The sequence below is a fragment of the Podarcis vaucheri genome, assembly GCF_965113315.1.
Source record: "Podarcis vaucheri genome assembly, chromosome: 13".
NCBI classification, from domain to species: domain Eukaryota; kingdom Metazoa; phylum Chordata; class Lepidosauria; order Squamata; family Lacertidae; genus Podarcis; species Podarcis vaucheri.
In genome coordinates this window covers 27,948,686-27,964,932 of record NC_138751.1, presented here as the reverse complement: position 1 = coordinate 27,964,932, position 16,247 = coordinate 27,948,686, and the positions used below count along the sequence as shown (strand labels likewise).

The window sequence follows — 16,247 nt, the reverse complement described above, 5'->3', positions numbered from 1 at the left end:
ATAAGCCATGTCTGTTTGGTGCACTGCCTGGGGCTGATGGGGAGTTGGTAGCCCAGAAACCTCTGAAGGGCACCAGGTTAGGGAAGGCTGTCTTGGCTGTAAGAATGCCATCCATGCCCACATGTGGAAGTTCCATCAAGAAAAACCGGCTGCTCCTGTCTTGAGTTAGGCTTATTTCTTCACCCTTTTCCTCCCCCTGCTTCTGCTAAATTGGTCTTGACAATAAGTGGGGAAAGCCAGTGCCATATAGGTGTTGACCCCCTTCCAGCCTGAGAATTTAAGATGCAATAGGTTTTGATGGTTAATCAGAATATAGAAACGTATAATTGTAGAGGGTCATCCAGTCCAACCCTGTGCTATGCAAGAATCTCAGTATGTTTTTTCACCACTACTATACCCTGCCTTTCCTCCCGTAGGGAGCACAGAAGGATTACTGTAAAAACAAACAACAATTCTAAAGCAGTAATAAAACAGCTGAATGTTTGTCTTTTCTATAAATCCTTTTAAATAATAATTTAAAAAATTGCTAGAGAAAATGCGAGCACACCTTTTACAATAGCTTTTTAGAATCCCAGTACTGTCACCAAATGAAGGCTGTACCTTTCTCCGCAGGTACCAGTTCTTGGAGGATGCAGTCAAGAACCAACGCAAGATGCTGGCCTCGTTGGTGAAGCGCCTGGGAGATAAGCATGCCAACCTCCAGAAGTCAACCAAGGAAGTGCGAACCTCGTAAGTGCCTCGTTTGCAGAAGACCTAATTCTTGGATGACCACAGTTGGCATCCATTAAGCTTTCAGGGTCGTCATGTGGTTTTGGGTCACAGACTTTTCAAAGGATTATGGGAGAAAAAGCACTAGTAGCAGAATTGCACAGAACTTATTGGCTTTCTGGGGACCACAGCCTTATGCTACCACCTGCTTTAAATCCACAGGATCCGGCAGGTGGCAGATGTGCAGAAGCGAGTGCAGGTGGATGTGAAGATGGCCATCCTGCAAATCATGAAGGAGCTCAATAAGCGGGGCAAGGTGCTGGTTAATGATGCGCAGGTGAGAGACTGAAATGACTGCTTCTGGTTGCGAATGGGCATGGCATGGCGTGGTGGTTTGGAGGAAAAACGGGAGAGTTTGGGGTAGGGAAGAAAATTGCATAAAGAAAACTTGAATGCCACCAATCAAAGTAATCTTCACTTATTAGCGTTCAGTCATTCTTTATCTAATCAAGGTTTTAAAAAAGCAGAACAAAATCTGACTCTGGGAAGAACTGCTCTTGAGGGGGTGGCCTTATTGCACAGGTCACCATCACTGCAAATATGCACAGTAAAGGCCTTAGCCACAGTTTCCTCACATGTGGCAGCCAAAGCTTAACTATGACTATGTCACTGCCAGTATTGGGTATAGTAAGACTAGGTAAAGCTAATAGTGGCTATGATGATAATGAATCAAGTGTTCCCTTTTTTCCTTCCCCTTTACAGAAAGTCACTGAAGGGCAGCAGGAGAAACTAGAGAGACAACATTGGGCCATGACAAAGCTCCAGCGCCACCAGGAGCATATCCTACGCTTTGCCAATTGGGCCCTGGAAAGTGACAACAACACTGCCTTGCTGCTTTCGAAGAAGCTGGTAAGAGCTCTGGTGCTCTTTTCCCACATGCCCATGCAGGACATGTTGAGAGCTTTCAAGCTGTTACTTGGCACTTCTCAAATGTTTGATATTTGCTTCATGTTTGAGGTTAATCTACCTATCGATTTTTGCATTTTGGTTAAAGGAAAAGATGTATTACAAAAACAGAATTCTCTGGGTGCCTAGATCCAGGTTTGGGACAAGTACTCTTTGGTGAGAGAACCCCAGCAGAGATTTAAAATCTCAAAAGATGCAGCAAAACAAAGCGTGGAATACGGCCTGTTAGAGCTTTAAAATAGCCCCTTCTAAGTTACCGTATTTTTCGCCCCATAGGGCGCACCTAGTTTTTTTGGGGGGAAATTAAAAAAAAAATTATTCCCCCCCCCAGGTGTGGGGCTGAGGCGGGGGAAGCCAGAGCTTCCCCCGACCCCAGCCCCCAGAACAGGCTGCTATCCGCAAGCCTTGGGAGCCCCAGGCTTGCGGATATCTGCCCGAAGCCCGGGGCGTGTTCCACTGCGCTCCCCGGGTTTCGGGCTGCAGGCTACTGTCTGCAAGCCTTGGGAGCCCGGCGGGAACTCCTGCGGGCTCCCAAGGCTTGCGGATAGCTTCCTGAAGCCTGGAGAGCGAGTGGGGTTGTTGCGCACTGACCCCTCTCGCTCTCCAGGCTTCAGCGAAAGCCTGCATTTGCCCCATAGGACGCACACAACATTTCCCCTTCGTTTTTGGAGGGGGAAAAGTATGTCCTATGGGGCGAAAAATACGGTATTTCCAAAGTTCCCCATTTCCCCAAGCATAGTAAAAGATGATACATTTTGTAGTTAAAAATGGTATACAGTGGAACCTTGGAAGCCAAACGCCTTTGAACTCGAATATTTTGGCTCCCGAATTTCGAAAACCGGAAGTGATTGTTCCGGTTTTTGAATGGTTTTCAAAAGCCGAACATCCGGTGCGGCTTCCAATTGGCCGCAGAACCATACCATTACTGCATTACTGTATTCCATTACTACAGCCATCAAAACTTGTTTACCCTGTTGAATTTATCTTAATGCTGCCAGCGGTTTTAGCTGTACACAGTTATTTTCCATATAGTCAATAAATGTTTTCCAGTCTTCTTTAAACTTATGTTTTCCTTATTCTTTATGTTAAGTCTGCAAGCTGTGCACAACACAACCCATGCTGTAATTTGAGCCCTTTTATACATAACGTTAGGTACCTAAGCTGCTCAGTAACACTGATAAGGAAGTCTTATCACAAGGAGCTCTTTCCTCACTAATGGAATTGACCCATTAACTGCATTCTTTAATAAACCTGCCATGGTTCTCTGCTGTTTGCATTAAAACCTCTGCCCTCCTTGCCACTCCATATGGGTATCCATTCTGGGTATCCAAAGGCAGTGCAGAAGGATGGTGACTGACCAGCTAGACTGCACTATATTGATAGTAGTGAATGAGCTTTTAATGGTTTCCTTTTGGTACAATTAAGCTTTCTTCTCTCTCACCCACTTCTGCTTCAGATTTACTTCCAGCTGCACAGGGCTCTCAAAATGATTGTCGATCCCGTGGAGCCCCATGGAGACATGAAATTCCAGTGGGACTTAAATGCTTGGACCAAGAGCGCAGAGACATTTGGTGAGAACCGGACTACTGGAATTATTTCATTTATTAATAAGATTGTAGCCCACCTTTTCGGACATATACCTCCCCATGAAATCAATAAAATACAGCAGAGCAGAGCAACGTGGTGACCCCCCCCAGGTGTTGCACCCAACAGTTGTAGCTCAGAACATCTGGAGTGAGCTATGTTTATTACCCTGCAGTATAACGTTCCAAAACCTTCGCCTGTAAAAGCAATTAAGAACATGAAAAACTGGCTTTATTTGTTACCATTTTTAAAGAACAGTGCTTTCCATTCAAGTAATTCATGCTTTTAAGAGAAGGGATGGAGGCATTAGCATGGGATCCTGCTGTCCTATTCGCACAGTGGAATCTATGATAATAACTTCGGTTTGAAATAATTTTAGATCTCTATTTTACATTTTAAAACAGTCTTGGATTTTATTCATGGTAAGCAGTATACCATCAAGTAACTAAAATAAATACTAAACTTCTTTCCCATTTCAAGGGAGTGACTTGATTGGAACAGAAAGTAACACACTGGTTAATTCTCCCCCTGCTTCCAGGGAACCAGATTTCTGATACCCCAAACTCTTAGGTATAGTCAGTCAGCGCCCTTTTTGTGCATGGCTTCTCTGAACTGGGACTTCCTGAACTTAGAAGAACTTGCTTCTGTTGTCTGTCCTTCTCTTTAGCTACTCCATAGACTTCCTTCACACTGATGGTACAATAGTAATGCTGGGTGATGTGTAAGAAGGCCACAAAGGAAGGTGGGGAAACCATAAAAAGCACAGTGCTGTCTCCAAACATCTTGCAGATATCTGTGTTTTCAAGATAAAATCTACTAATGAAATGTGTCTCTGTCTGTCAGACAGACAGAGAACAGAAAATTCTTAAGTGCCTTTTTGGCATTCAATAGGTGGTAAGGTTTATGTGATCTAATGTACAGTGTTGCCTACCAACCTGCCCAGGGGTAACAGCATCTGGATGTGGCTCTCTTGAGCTGTTCTGTGCCAGCTGCCCGGCCTCTGTGCCTGGATGCTTTGCTTGCCTGCATCACCGTTCCGGCCCTACGTCATTGTGACAATTTTTACATTATTGCATTGAGACAAGTGTAACAAATGCCAGCCCTTGAGAGACATAACCTACCTTTTCTACCCCACCATTCCTCCCTTAGGTCAGATAGTCTCGGAGCGGAGTGGCTTGCTGGCGACCCCTAATGCCCAGACTCCCCAACAGCGGGCCAATGCTACCTCTGCTACATCTGGAGGAGTGGCAGTCAGGCAGGGCTCTGTTCCTCCTTCTCAGGTACCGGCTCTCCTTTGTACCAGTTCTTTCTCCCCGTGATTGTCTGTCTCTGTAGATCCACAACCCTTGGCTGGTTGGTCCACCTGCATCCTGGGAGTGCCTGTCTCAGTGGCGGGGAGGTGCATTTTATGCATGAAGCTGTCACAGTAACAACACACCATGCGTCATCAGTCGTGTGCCTTCTACAAGTAGATAGTACGTTGCTGCATGCCTTGGGCTAGCCTGCCGGGGCCCCCATAGTGGTCGATGGTCCATGAAATGCTCCATATCCATTGGCTTAACGTGCAGTAACAGGCTTCCTGGTCCACCTTTCCGTGTAGGGTGTCCAGCAGATGTCTCTGCAGACAAGCATATTGAATAAGGGAGCTCTGCTTCAGCCTGTGCTGCCTTCCAACAGCCAGCGGCAGGCAATCCCCGACTGCTATATCAATGATGCTAGTGCCTCTTCTGCTGGACAGGTGAGCAGGGAAGGATGAGGAAGAAAGGGTCTCTAGAATGGAGGAGGGCACCTTTCCTGGCACTGCTTACAGGAGATGGAATGTGTCTTTGTGGGTGCTGATTTCCCCCAAGCTGTGCCTTTCAGTTGTAAGCCTGCAGTCGAGGGCCACTGTCTTGCACAGGACCTGTATCTTGACGGAAAGTGGTGAGGAAGCAGCTTAAGCCTTGTGTTGGGTCTCTCCCTTGACTTTTTGCTCTGTTCTTTTGCAGCCAATGGACATGGGTGACGGCTTTGGCGTAGGTAAGCAGCATGAAGGGAGCTGAAGGGGTGTTCAGTGGGAGGGCAGGTAAAAGCTTTAAGGGCAGGCTGAGGAGCCTGTGGCCATCCAGATTTTGCAACCTCCATGAGCTTTGTTCCGTTGTCTGGGATAATCGAGGTTGTGGTTTTAATAGCTTCTGGAGAGCCACGGGTTTCTGATCTCTGCGTTAAGGGGTCCTTCCACTTCTAAGATTTAGAAGAAGCATCAGGGTGGGAGGTGAGGGCATGGGGCAGTCCCATGGATTATGACAGATTTGTTCTGCATTTGGGCCAAGGGGGGCTGATGGAATCCAATTTGGGGTGACTGTCTTCTGACACTTGTTTCCCCTCACTACAACAGAAGGATCATACTCTGGTGAAGCCAATGTTTCTGGAATGAAGAGGTAAGTGCATTCTTTTTTTATATGCTGCCATGTCTTCCTGGGGCGCTTGGGCCCCATTCTGCAGTAGTTGACTTCCAAACCACACTCCGTCTTCTCTATTCCCACACACATGTGCCATTTCAGAATCTGGTGCATTGTTGAGTGCTAAGAATCTGCCTGCTCCAAAGGAAAAAGATCTTGGCCATGGATTTGTAGATTTGTAGGCTACTGTGAAAAAGTGGAGTGGTAACTTACCTAAAATATAGAGATACTCTATTTACTGCCTCTTGACAGTAAATGTATGAGATGGTTATTGAAGGGCAGCATCATGTAGTTGCTGGGTAACTCTTTCCACCCCCCCCCCCCGGTCGCAAAATGCCTGGAACAAGAATTAAAGTATAACCTTAGGAGTTCTTCAGAATAAGACCTGAATAACCTTTTGTTGTGAATCTAAAACTGAGCCAGCAAGCATCCTTGACTGCAAGAGGTAATAGGTATTAAAACTGGTTGTGTTGCTGGACTGGAATTCTTGGTGCAAACGAGAATTTTATTTTGCCCATCCATGTGACACATTCCAATCAAATTTCCATGCAGATGGAAAGCTTGAGAGTTGCCATGTTCTGGGATCTCAGGTCTAATCATTAGGAAGTGTATTTTGCCTTGAGCTGGACTAGATAGAAGGCTGCTGTCTACTCATTAAGCATATAAAACCAGTTCCATCCTAGATAACACTACAACAGCTGAATGGGGTTGTACTCTTGCAGGAGTGTCATTGAATAGGTGTGTTGAAAGGGTGGTATCAGTGGGAGACTTTCTTTTCCCACCAGGTATTGTAGACTTCAGCTAGACCAGGGGTGTCAAACTCAAATTCATCGGGGGCCGCATCAGCAGTTTGGTCACCCTCAAAGGGCCGGTTGTATCTGTAGGACTTACAGTACAGGAGAGAAGGGTTCAGGCAGCTGTTGGATCTGTCACATCACAGGATGGCATGCGCTCAATATAAAAACAAGTGGAGGTTTCCTGAATGCATGTAAAGTGGTTTCCTGTGTAGAACGGCCGGCGCCGCTAGAGGGCAGACGTTCTCTGGCTTGTAGGCTGCCGCGCATGCACTGAAGAGTCGGCTTTCTTGTGTCAAAAAAAAAAAAAGGGAGAATAAAAGGTGAAGGCTGGCGGCCGGCGGTGGCTACACGGGCCACATGACGAGGTCTGGCGGGCCGGATTCGGCCCGCGGGCCTTGTGTTTGACACCTGTGAGCTAGACCTTTGTAATTTTTGAGGTTTAACATACACAATTTTCAACTTTAAATCTAAGGCAAGAGGGCCTAGGACCTTAAATTTCCTAGACTTTACTGTGTATACATGAAGGCCAGGCCTGCAGTTCCTAACATGGGTTTCCTACTATGCTTCAGGTCCCGTGGCCAAGATGGAGAGGGTGGCACCGTGCGCAAGGTGCCCCGTGTCAGTCTGGAGCGGCTGGATGTGGACCTGACATCGGACAACCATCCACCTGTCTTCAAGGTGTTTCCTGGTTCTTCCACTGAAGACTTCAATCTCATTGTGATCGAACGTGGGGTTCAGCAAGCTGCGGCAGCTGCCGCCGCCCATTTAGCAGGGCTGCCGGCAGCAGTGAAGGTCAGCGTTGCCCCTTTGGAGTTAGCATAGATCTGGGTGGGGTGGTGAGTATTGCTATCCTGCTCATGTAGCGATCCTGCTCACCTGTGAATACCACCCACTTTAAAAGCCACCACCATCGCTTCCTGTTCAGTCCATAAGGAGTTCCAAGTTTTGTACACAGTCAAGCAAAGTAAGTCCGTCCCGCCCACCACTGCTGAAAGTGTGGGCCAGAGCATGCTGCTGCAGTGCCCAAGGGGTTGAAGTGTGCCTGGATGAATTTGACCAGTGAAGCAGGGATGCCTGCTGCAGATTGACCGATCTGTATTCAACCTCTCCCTCCAGCTAGTAAGGAAATCTACTTGGGCATCTTCAGTCTGCGTTAAAGCTGAAAGACATAAGGAGCTCCTAGAATATCATCAGTGTCCAGAAAATAGCGCAGTCTTCTGACCCTTTGTCATCTAGGCAGTGGGGAGGCTGGATAATAGGGGGACAGGTTTAACTGGCCTGTCCCGGGCAGCTGCAAGGTGGATACCTGTCCATCGTTCTAGGAGCTGTTCAAGGAAAAACCAGTGTGCTTCTTGAGTTGAAGAATACTTGTGTGCTCCCCCCAATTTTAATGTAGGGAGTAAATTCCTGTGCGGTGTTGGTCTAGCCCAGGCATAGGCATACTCGGCCCTCCAGATGTTTTGAGACTACAATTCCCATCATCCCTGACCACCGGCCCTGTTAGCTAGGGATGATGGGAGTTGTAGTCCCAAAACATCTGGAGGGCCGAGTTTGCCTATGCCTGGTCTAGCCCAATATTGACAATGTGGACATGATCTCTGGGATGTCTCCTGCATCTAATAAAATTAGCTTTTAAATATATATATATATAATCAGTTTTCATTTTTTCCATTATGTCAGTTACACATTTTTAGATGTATGTTCAGAAATATTTCTAAAACATGAGACTATTGCATAATCTGCACCACTAAATTCATTCCAGCTGGTTTGTTCGAGCAGATTTATTTCACCCTGTTCCCTAATAATGAGGGGGTGTTCTTTATTCTTTGCACTGCTTTCCCTGCACATTTTCTCATTGTGCTTCTGTCCTGACTCCCTCTTTGTCCTCCTTCCTCCAGGAGGAGCAGATGGAGGCAGCTATTGACCACCCAGCTTCTCTTGACGCTAAAGACACTAAGCCAGTGGTGCTGCCCCAGGATGCTTTGCTTCCAGAAGGCTCCTTAGCGCCCCGGCTCATCTCCCCCAGTGGCAGCACCAGCTCTGCTATGGAAATGCAGTCTGTTCACAGCCATGATGGCACTGCCAACGGGGACGAAGCTGCTTCCTGCAGAGTCTGCATGAAAGCTGGTGCTGTGGTCATGTGTGATGGCTGCAAGAAGTGCTACCACCTGGATTGTCACCTGCCTGCTCTCCTGGAAATCCCCAGGTATGGGCTTCCCTATTCCTGAATGTCATCTTGTGCATCTTGGTGTTTCTCCCGCTGGCTCTGGAGGAGAAGACAGGGGTTGTAAGTCAGGAATGGTGGTAGTGGCACAAGCAGCAAGCCTTATGAAGATAACTGTGCCCAATATCTCTATTCTTGTAGCGCTGCAGAAGGGAAGTCCTTCAGCAAAACACTTGAGTGCTCAGAAGACATGGAAATAGATGCTCCCCCCTTTGGAAATCATCAAAATGAATTTTCCTCTCTCTGTGTTATATGATCTGAAGTTAATGCAGACTTAGTGTATCTGGGAACATTCCTTTCCTGGAGGGCCACAGGTTCCCCACCACAATTCTAGAAGGTGTTTGAATAGTAGACTTCTTCCTAAGCCACCCACAGCTAGTCTTCGCAAACGTGTGGTGGGGAGTGCATGAGGACTATCTAGATGATGGAATGGAACCTTAAATCTCTGCACAGAGATGCTTGTAGAAACTAAAGGGTGAAGCCTGTAGGCAGCTCTGATCTCTTAACTTCTCCACTTCAAAGGTAATGGGTCTGCAGTGACCAGCCAAATGGAAATAAATACCTAGCACCCTTTCAGGATTAAAAAATAATAATAATGGGGTGGGGAATGGAACCTTCTATGCCATATTAAAAGTAGCAAGAATGGAAACGAAATCACAAAATAAAAATTCCCAACGCAAGTTGTCAGGATTTCTCCCTAGCTGTACTGTAGCGGTGGCCGGCCTTGGAACAATACCTCTCTCTCACTTTGCCCCTGCAGCCAGGAATGGAAGTGTCTGTTGTGTGAGCAGCCAGTGAGATCCATTGAAGAGGATGGGACCGACTTGACTCCAGTCTCCATAGATGGGGAGGTGAAGATACTGTCAGCTGCTGACCAGCAGGTACTAGTCTGCCCTGTCTTGAGAAGAAAAACAGCTTGCTCTGGCTGATGGTGTGGGCAGAGCTGACATGGGGCTTTGGAGAGCTGAATGCTTCGTTTGGGGTTGACCTGACCTTTAAAGCAGACAAGGTCTGGAGCACATATAATTATAACAGCATCCAATCCCAGGAATGGGTTAGGATGTCCAAGTCCCATTTTCCCTGACCATTGGTTTTGCTGGCTGAGACTGGAGTTCAACATCATCTGCAGGGCGTCGCCTTGGCTAACCCTGAGTTAAACCCCTCCTTACCTGGGAGTAAGGCCCACTGAACTCAGTGCGGCTTTCTTCTGAGTAGACAGTTATTTACTAGATGCAAGTCAGCAGCACCAGGCGGCCCTGCTCGGCTAGGCGCTGGGGTGGATTGCACCCTGCAGTGTCAGGCCCAGGCTGCCACCAGGCCCAGAACTGGCAGCAGCAACAAGCAGCTGTGGCTCGCTCCCAGTCCTACCCGTTGCCATCCCACCACTGCACTTGCCTGACCTGGGGGTTCTGGATTGCAGGCTCTACTAGTTAAAGGGACCCGCCCTCTTACCCAGTTGTGATTGGCCAAGCGGATAGCCAGCCAATCAGGATTTTTTTTTAAAAAAAACCCCTACGCTTCTCATTTTCCTCTGTGGCCCCCTAAGCTCATGGTTTCACCCAGGAGCCCCAAGGGGGCCATATGGACCATCCTTCCCCAGTATGGCACCTTTTGGCAGCAGCTCCTGTCAGCCTGCATGACCCAATGTTCAGGGGTGATTGTAGAAATACGATCTGAAACATCAGGTTGAGGTCAGCTAGTCCTGGACCCTGCCAGGGCTAGGGCTACAGTGAGCTGCATAGAGGTATGATTCCACCAGCTGTGTAAGCTTAAAAACCCTAGTAGAAAGGGTGGGCAAAGCAGCACTAGCCTTCCAATATGGACCTGATTTAGCCAGCTGATTCCTGGATGTCACAAAGCACTGAAATGATAATGGAGAGGACTTGACAATAAACCTACACATCCATGTATCTTGCAGGCTTCTGATTGGCAGCTTAGTCACCTTAACTCCATTTGCCACTAACCACCATCTCCATTTTGTCTCCCACAGAGATGTGAGCAGGTTCTCCTTGAGTTACTGTGTTATGAGCCATGCAGGCCTCTCCACCGACTCTCCAATACCATAGTGAGTATGTTGTATGTGATGTAAGGGGAATGTTGAATATCTAATCACCGCAACAGTGCTTCATTTAGTTGTAAAATGTTAACACGTTTATGGCAAGTATTATCCCTTCTCCTTTCGCCCCCCCCCCCACTTCCAAAGTATTGGGCTGGTTTTATGGATTTAAATGCAATTTGTTTCCTGTTCTTTTTCAGCTCTGATCCTCCCCACACCCACCCCTTTCCTTCCATGGAGAAGGGTATTTTGCAATACAGGAGGAGCTAATGTAGCCTCTGGAAGCTGTGGACTTCAATTCCCATCATCCCCAGCCAGCATGGCTAATGATAAGGGAAGATGGGAGTTATAGTTCAGAACAACTGGAGGCCACCATGTTGGCAACCCCTTCTCTTAATGGACTTGCTCCTCCCATTTGCTCTAATAGGCAGACCTGCAAATCACCCTGGTTAACCCCCCCCCCCGGTTTCACCCCTGCTTAGCTCCAAGGACACATTGGTGGAGTTCGGCCAACTTTTCAATTTGCCTATTTCCACCCTCTTCACAGGCTGGAAGAGTGAACCAGTTAAAAAAACCAAACCCAAAAGGGGTTACATGCATGGTTTTAAAGGCCTACAAATGCTGTGGCTGTATTGCTTCCCAATTCAGCAGGGAAAACACAGTATTGCATTATATTGGGAGTGTTTGGGGGATCCCTTTGAAAGAAGATGGGGCAGAGGAATTCCCACCTGCTCTTAGGTAGCCATTCACATAACAGCAGGAGCACTCTTCCCAAAATGCCACTATTTGCATTGCAAGCTATTTGCATTGCAAGTCTTGTGGACCATGTACCTGTGATAGCTTGAGAGGCGCTGGAAGCACCTCATCAAGACAGCTTGGTTTTTATTCCCGTCTCCTTCTGTACTGCAGGAGGGGCAGAACACCATTGACTTGACCTTGATCAGAGCCAAGCTGCAGCGGAAGCTCTCCCCACCCTATGGCTCTCCTGATGAGTTTGCAGATGATGTCTGGAAGATGTTCAGGCAGTTTAATAAGCTGACAGAGGTAAGGCTTCCTCTTGCTCAAAAGGGCAGAAGGACGACAGGTTTAAGGGGGCTAGAATGGTGGCCGGGGGGGGGGGGCGGGGCGGAAACAGCTGCAACATTTCCAGCCAACCAACCTGCTACAGGACTAGCCCTAGATATGTAGAAGGTCTAGGTGTGCTGTGTTTGAATCTGGGGTGGTTGTTTTTTTGCTTACCAACGATATTGATTACTGTTTGAATGTTTCTAAATAACTTTGTAATGGCAATTTTAATTGTTTCACTATTTTGGTAAACTGCTGTAAAGTTTTTTTTAACAGTCAAGCAGTATATAAATATTGTGAAATATATAAACTTTGTAAATACTTGACTCTTCTCCCCCACCCCCCTTTCCCTTTTTAACAGTTTATATATTTCCTTTCAAAATATATCCCTGGGTCCCCAAATTTAGGGTTCCCCAAGCCAAATACAGATGGCCTGTGGTTTATCTGGATTTGTGGCTGAAGATGGGAGTTGGCACATCCACCACATCCAAATATTTCTACTGCTACTCAGTTATATTTTTATTGCTTTTTTATTTGTTATATTGCTGTAAGAGCTCCATATAATTACAATTGTAATAACAGGCAGGGAAGAAAACAATTAAGGGGTCTGCCAAGACCACCAGCAATTTTCAGGTGGTTGGGGTGGGGTGTTGAATGTTTGGGAATCATTGATATTTATTGAGTATAACAAAGACAAGGAAACCTTTGTAGTTCTCTACTTAGTGTTAACACTTCCTGCAAATGTTTTGGTTACTATAAAAAACCTGTTTTACAGGTTCATTAGTGCCCCTTATTTAACATAGATAGATAGATAGATATTTATTAGGTTTCTTACCTGCTCTTCACTATGAGGTATCGGGTTACTGGTGACACCAATTTAATAACGCGTTATTTAACACCAGTTAAAACTAACTGCAGTCATTAGAATAGGATGAGTTCTAAATGGGCTAGCTCCTTTCTGCCATTAACGTAAGTTGAACACTATTTCTTCTGCACACAAACAGGGCTGTGCCTGGTTGTGTTCACAGGTTGAATTGAGCCTGTTGGCTGACAACATTGGGCATCTAAATCTGTCAGCAGCCTAACACCGAATAGTTCAGGCAACAGTACGGCTGTATGTAATCCTGGGTGGATTCCCTCATGTGGCTTGTACTTGGAGGATAATGAACACTCTTGCATGCTGCATTCCCCAGCTAGTGTGTCAAGTGGGCAATAAATATCCCTGATGTCTCACTTTTGAGTGCTTGCTTGCTTTTTCCACACTCTGGTGGTTTTTTTCCCCTCATCAGGACAAGGAGGATGTCCAGTCCATCATTGGGCTGCAGCGCTTCTTTGAGGCCAAGCTGAGCGCTGCCTTTGGCGACCGGAAGTTCTCGGCACTCCGCGATCCCATCAATGTGGATGAGCCGCAGGAAAGCGGCCTTCCAGCCACCGACCTCGGTGAGGCCACCTCTTCTAAGCCTGATGGGAGCGGTGAGGACGAGGGAATGGCCACCTAAAAAGAAGTGAAGAAGCTGCTCCTATCAGACGGACCAGCATTCCACGGAGGAGGGGAAATGTGTGGGGGGGCATCCTCTTGAAGCTGCCTTCATTTTGTCTCTGCCCTCCACTCTTCTGGTCTTTCTTGGGCAGCCCTTCTTTGTTCCCTTCTGCACCTCTCTGCCTTTTTTTTTTGAGAGTTATTGTAGACCTCGACTGCTTAGATAATGGTTATAAATCGTCTGACCTGTTCTCTCTTTTTTTTTCGCTTGGAAAATTTTATGCCCTTGTTCTGACAGATACACTTTGTGTTTTGTTTTGTTTTTGTATTGGAATGGAAATTGATTCGGGGCAACCCAGGACCCTATAACTTGCTCTCCTCTTGTATTCCTTTCTTGCTCCAAGTGGGAACAAAGTTGTAGTTCCCTTTTTATTATTTTTTAAAATTCTCCCACTCCCACCCCCCAGTCCTCACCTCCGCACACCAAGGAGGGAGGTTGTTGTGGCCCAGAAACAAGTTGGATCTTGTAACAGAAAATCTCTGCCCCTTATAAGATACTTGACTGCTCTTGTGGGGTGCCCAGTAGGCCCCCAACTGCAGTGAGAGTTGAGGGCACAGACTCTCCTCTTCCTTGTCTGTTTTTTAAGTCTATGAATTTTTGAACATAGTGTTTTTTCTCAATTTATATGCGGTCCTAGTGAAAATCAACCTGGACATCTAATAGATGCAACTGTTGTTGGGCCTTCATGACAGCTGTTTTCTGAGGTGGTGGTGGTTTGATTATATATTTTTTTATTCCTGTGTCCAAATAGGACTCCTTGCTTTTTCTGTTGAGTTTGTTGAAGAGGAGAGATGTCTGTTTTCATAAGTCAAAGTAGTTGTAGGTTTTTAAATCCAGTTGTCCCCTCCGTGTAGCCGTACTTTTTGGCTGTACGTATCTTCAAAAGCTTTCTGTCCCAGTAGTTTATCCTCACTATCCCAAGAGCCATTCTCATGAAAATGTGCTTCTTTTTTTTTTTTTTGCTTATGTATATTTTAGACTTTGCTTCTTTCCATGTTCGAGAAAAATAAAAGATGTTTGCAACTGGTGTGTCTTGTCAATTTGGTGGTGGTGGTGGTGGGAAAGAGTTTGATTTTCGATTTTCTGCATCACAGTGGGGTTATAATACAGTGAATTTGATAATCTCTGCGCAGTTGGCAGAATTCACAAAGGCATACTCTGGTGTTGTTTAATGCCTACTCTACTGTTGTCCCCATCCTTCCTTTTCAGTTCTACAGGGGTAACACTTAGGCTGAGATGGGATCTGAAGGTGGTTCAATCCCGTGGTGGTGGTGGTGGTGGCAGCCTGAATTTTGTGAGGCAGTGCCTCACTAGCCCTAAAGAGTTGGCCTCCACTGGGCATAATGCAGTCTGAAGCTGTACTGACTGGCTCAAAAATTGCTCCCTTCCTGCTGTCCCAAGACAAGTCTTCTAAAAGTGGGGAGTACACAAAACAAACAAAACTGGCAATTCACTTGCATGCACTAAAAGCTCTCATCGTAACTGTAGCAAAAAAATAAGCCACAGTTTATTCGTGATGAAAAAAAATGAATGGCTGCTTCTGTGATTAGTGAAAGCCCCCAGTTCCAATTGTGGAGGACCAAACAAATGAGCAGAAACCTGGGATACAACATTCTTTTGGAATGTTCTGCGATCCAGATTTGGTCCTACAGGAGATGACATTGATCCTGTGGAGTCTTGACTTTATATCCAGTTTCTTGGGAAAGTGTGGCTTAAGTGCCAAAATGAGATTTCCTGGCAGTTAATGGGTGGTCATAAATATGATCTGAACAACTTGCATTAAATTTAATGAACGTGGGGAGGGGTTAAGGTTAGGAGGGAGCAGAATTTAGTGGGTTTCTAAACAGATCGGTGTGTGCCAGGTTGAAGGTACTCAAGAGAAGAGTTAATGGTCCTGGTAAAAAAATAGGCCCCTAAATGCACCTTTGGAGTAAAAATGAGTTCTGGGTTTGAAAATAACCTGCTCTGGAACACATCACTAGTGGATGATTGGTTCCCTAACTGCTTGGATTAATTTTTTGCTTGTTGAAAACACAGCTGTTAATGCATACAAGATCTTGTACAAACTTAATTTCTGTGCCAAGAAACCGATGGCAATGGTAATACATGTACAGTTATGTTTCAGAGTTTTGCTTCTGCTAGTCAGGATGGGATCAAAGAGCTTTTTTCATACTTTCTTTTTACATATTTTAATTGTTAATATCCTCGCTCTTGAAAGAAGCAGCAGGAAGCTATTTTAAAAGGAGCGGGTCAGGTATCCACCCCGCATTAGAAGTATTCCAAACTGCGCAAGAGGCATTTCTCTTAACCTTTTAATTGCATCAATTAAAACTAATACATGCGAACACGGAGCGACTTTCCTCAACGATGCAACTGATGGAAATAAGATCTCGGTTAGTAAAAGGGGGCAGAGAGGCAGCTGCGCGCTCTTAATAGAAAAAACCACCACACTAATGTGCCGATAGTGCAAAGCTGATCCACGCCTGAGTACGCGAAAATAAAGGCTATGGGTTTCTACGAGGTTTCTTCCCATGGAAGCGTGCAAAGAATTGAACCCGTGGGGATGGAACTCCTCCCCCGTTTATGCACAAAGGAGGCGGCGCAGCTTGCAGAGAACCGCCGCTTTCGCTCATGCGGCTCAAAGGGACAAGAACAAAGGAGTTCCACGCTATTCCCTTACTGCCGGTTCTCGTGCGGGTGCCTCCTTTTGCGGGGCAGGGTGCATAGCGCAGAACAGAAGGTGGGAGTGCTCGTTGCTTTGCCCTCGCATTCTTCTCCGGTAAGGTTTTAAAGAACGGAACGGAAGCTTGGACAGTGTTTCGGGGCAGCGCCGTTTCTTCGCACAAGTCAGCCAGCAATATCCCC

The 16,247-nt window shown here is 46.4% G+C and overlaps 1 protein-coding gene across 3 annotated transcripts in view; it reads left to right on the top strand.

Annotated features, from left to right (window-relative positions):
* TRIM28 (tripartite motif containing 28) overlaps positions 1 to 14,405 on the top strand; it is a 32,616-nt gene extending 18,211 nt beyond the window's left edge. The window contains exons 5-18 of one of the 3 annotated variants that reach the window (XM_082195721.1): positions 613 to 729; positions 931 to 1,045; positions 1,471 to 1,617; positions 3,131 to 3,245; positions 4,408 to 4,538; positions 4,859 to 4,996; positions 5,247 to 5,277; positions 5,636 to 5,678; positions 7,066 to 7,174; positions 8,395 to 8,702; positions 9,481 to 9,601; positions 10,711 to 10,785; positions 11,686 to 11,820; positions 13,131 to 14,405. In XM_082195721.1, coding sequence (XP_082051847.1) covers positions 613 to 729; positions 931 to 1,045; positions 1,471 to 1,617; positions 3,131 to 3,245; positions 4,408 to 4,538; positions 4,859 to 4,996; positions 5,247 to 5,277; positions 5,636 to 5,678; positions 7,066 to 7,174; positions 8,395 to 8,702; positions 9,481 to 9,601; positions 10,711 to 10,785; positions 11,686 to 11,820; positions 13,131 to 13,340 — 1,795 coding nt within the window. In that variant the 3' untranslated portion in view covers positions 13,341 to 14,405. Of the gene's footprint in view, positions 1 to 612; positions 730 to 930; positions 1,046 to 1,470; positions 1,618 to 3,130; positions 3,246 to 4,407; positions 4,539 to 4,858; positions 4,997 to 5,246; positions 5,278 to 5,635; positions 5,679 to 7,065; positions 7,289 to 8,394; positions 8,703 to 9,480; positions 9,602 to 10,710; positions 10,786 to 11,685; positions 11,821 to 13,130 lie in introns of all 3 variants that reach the window. The other 2 variants (XM_082195720.1, XM_082195722.1) reach the window with 2 other exon arrangements.
* Positions 14,406 to 16,247: the final 1,842 nt, after the last annotated feature.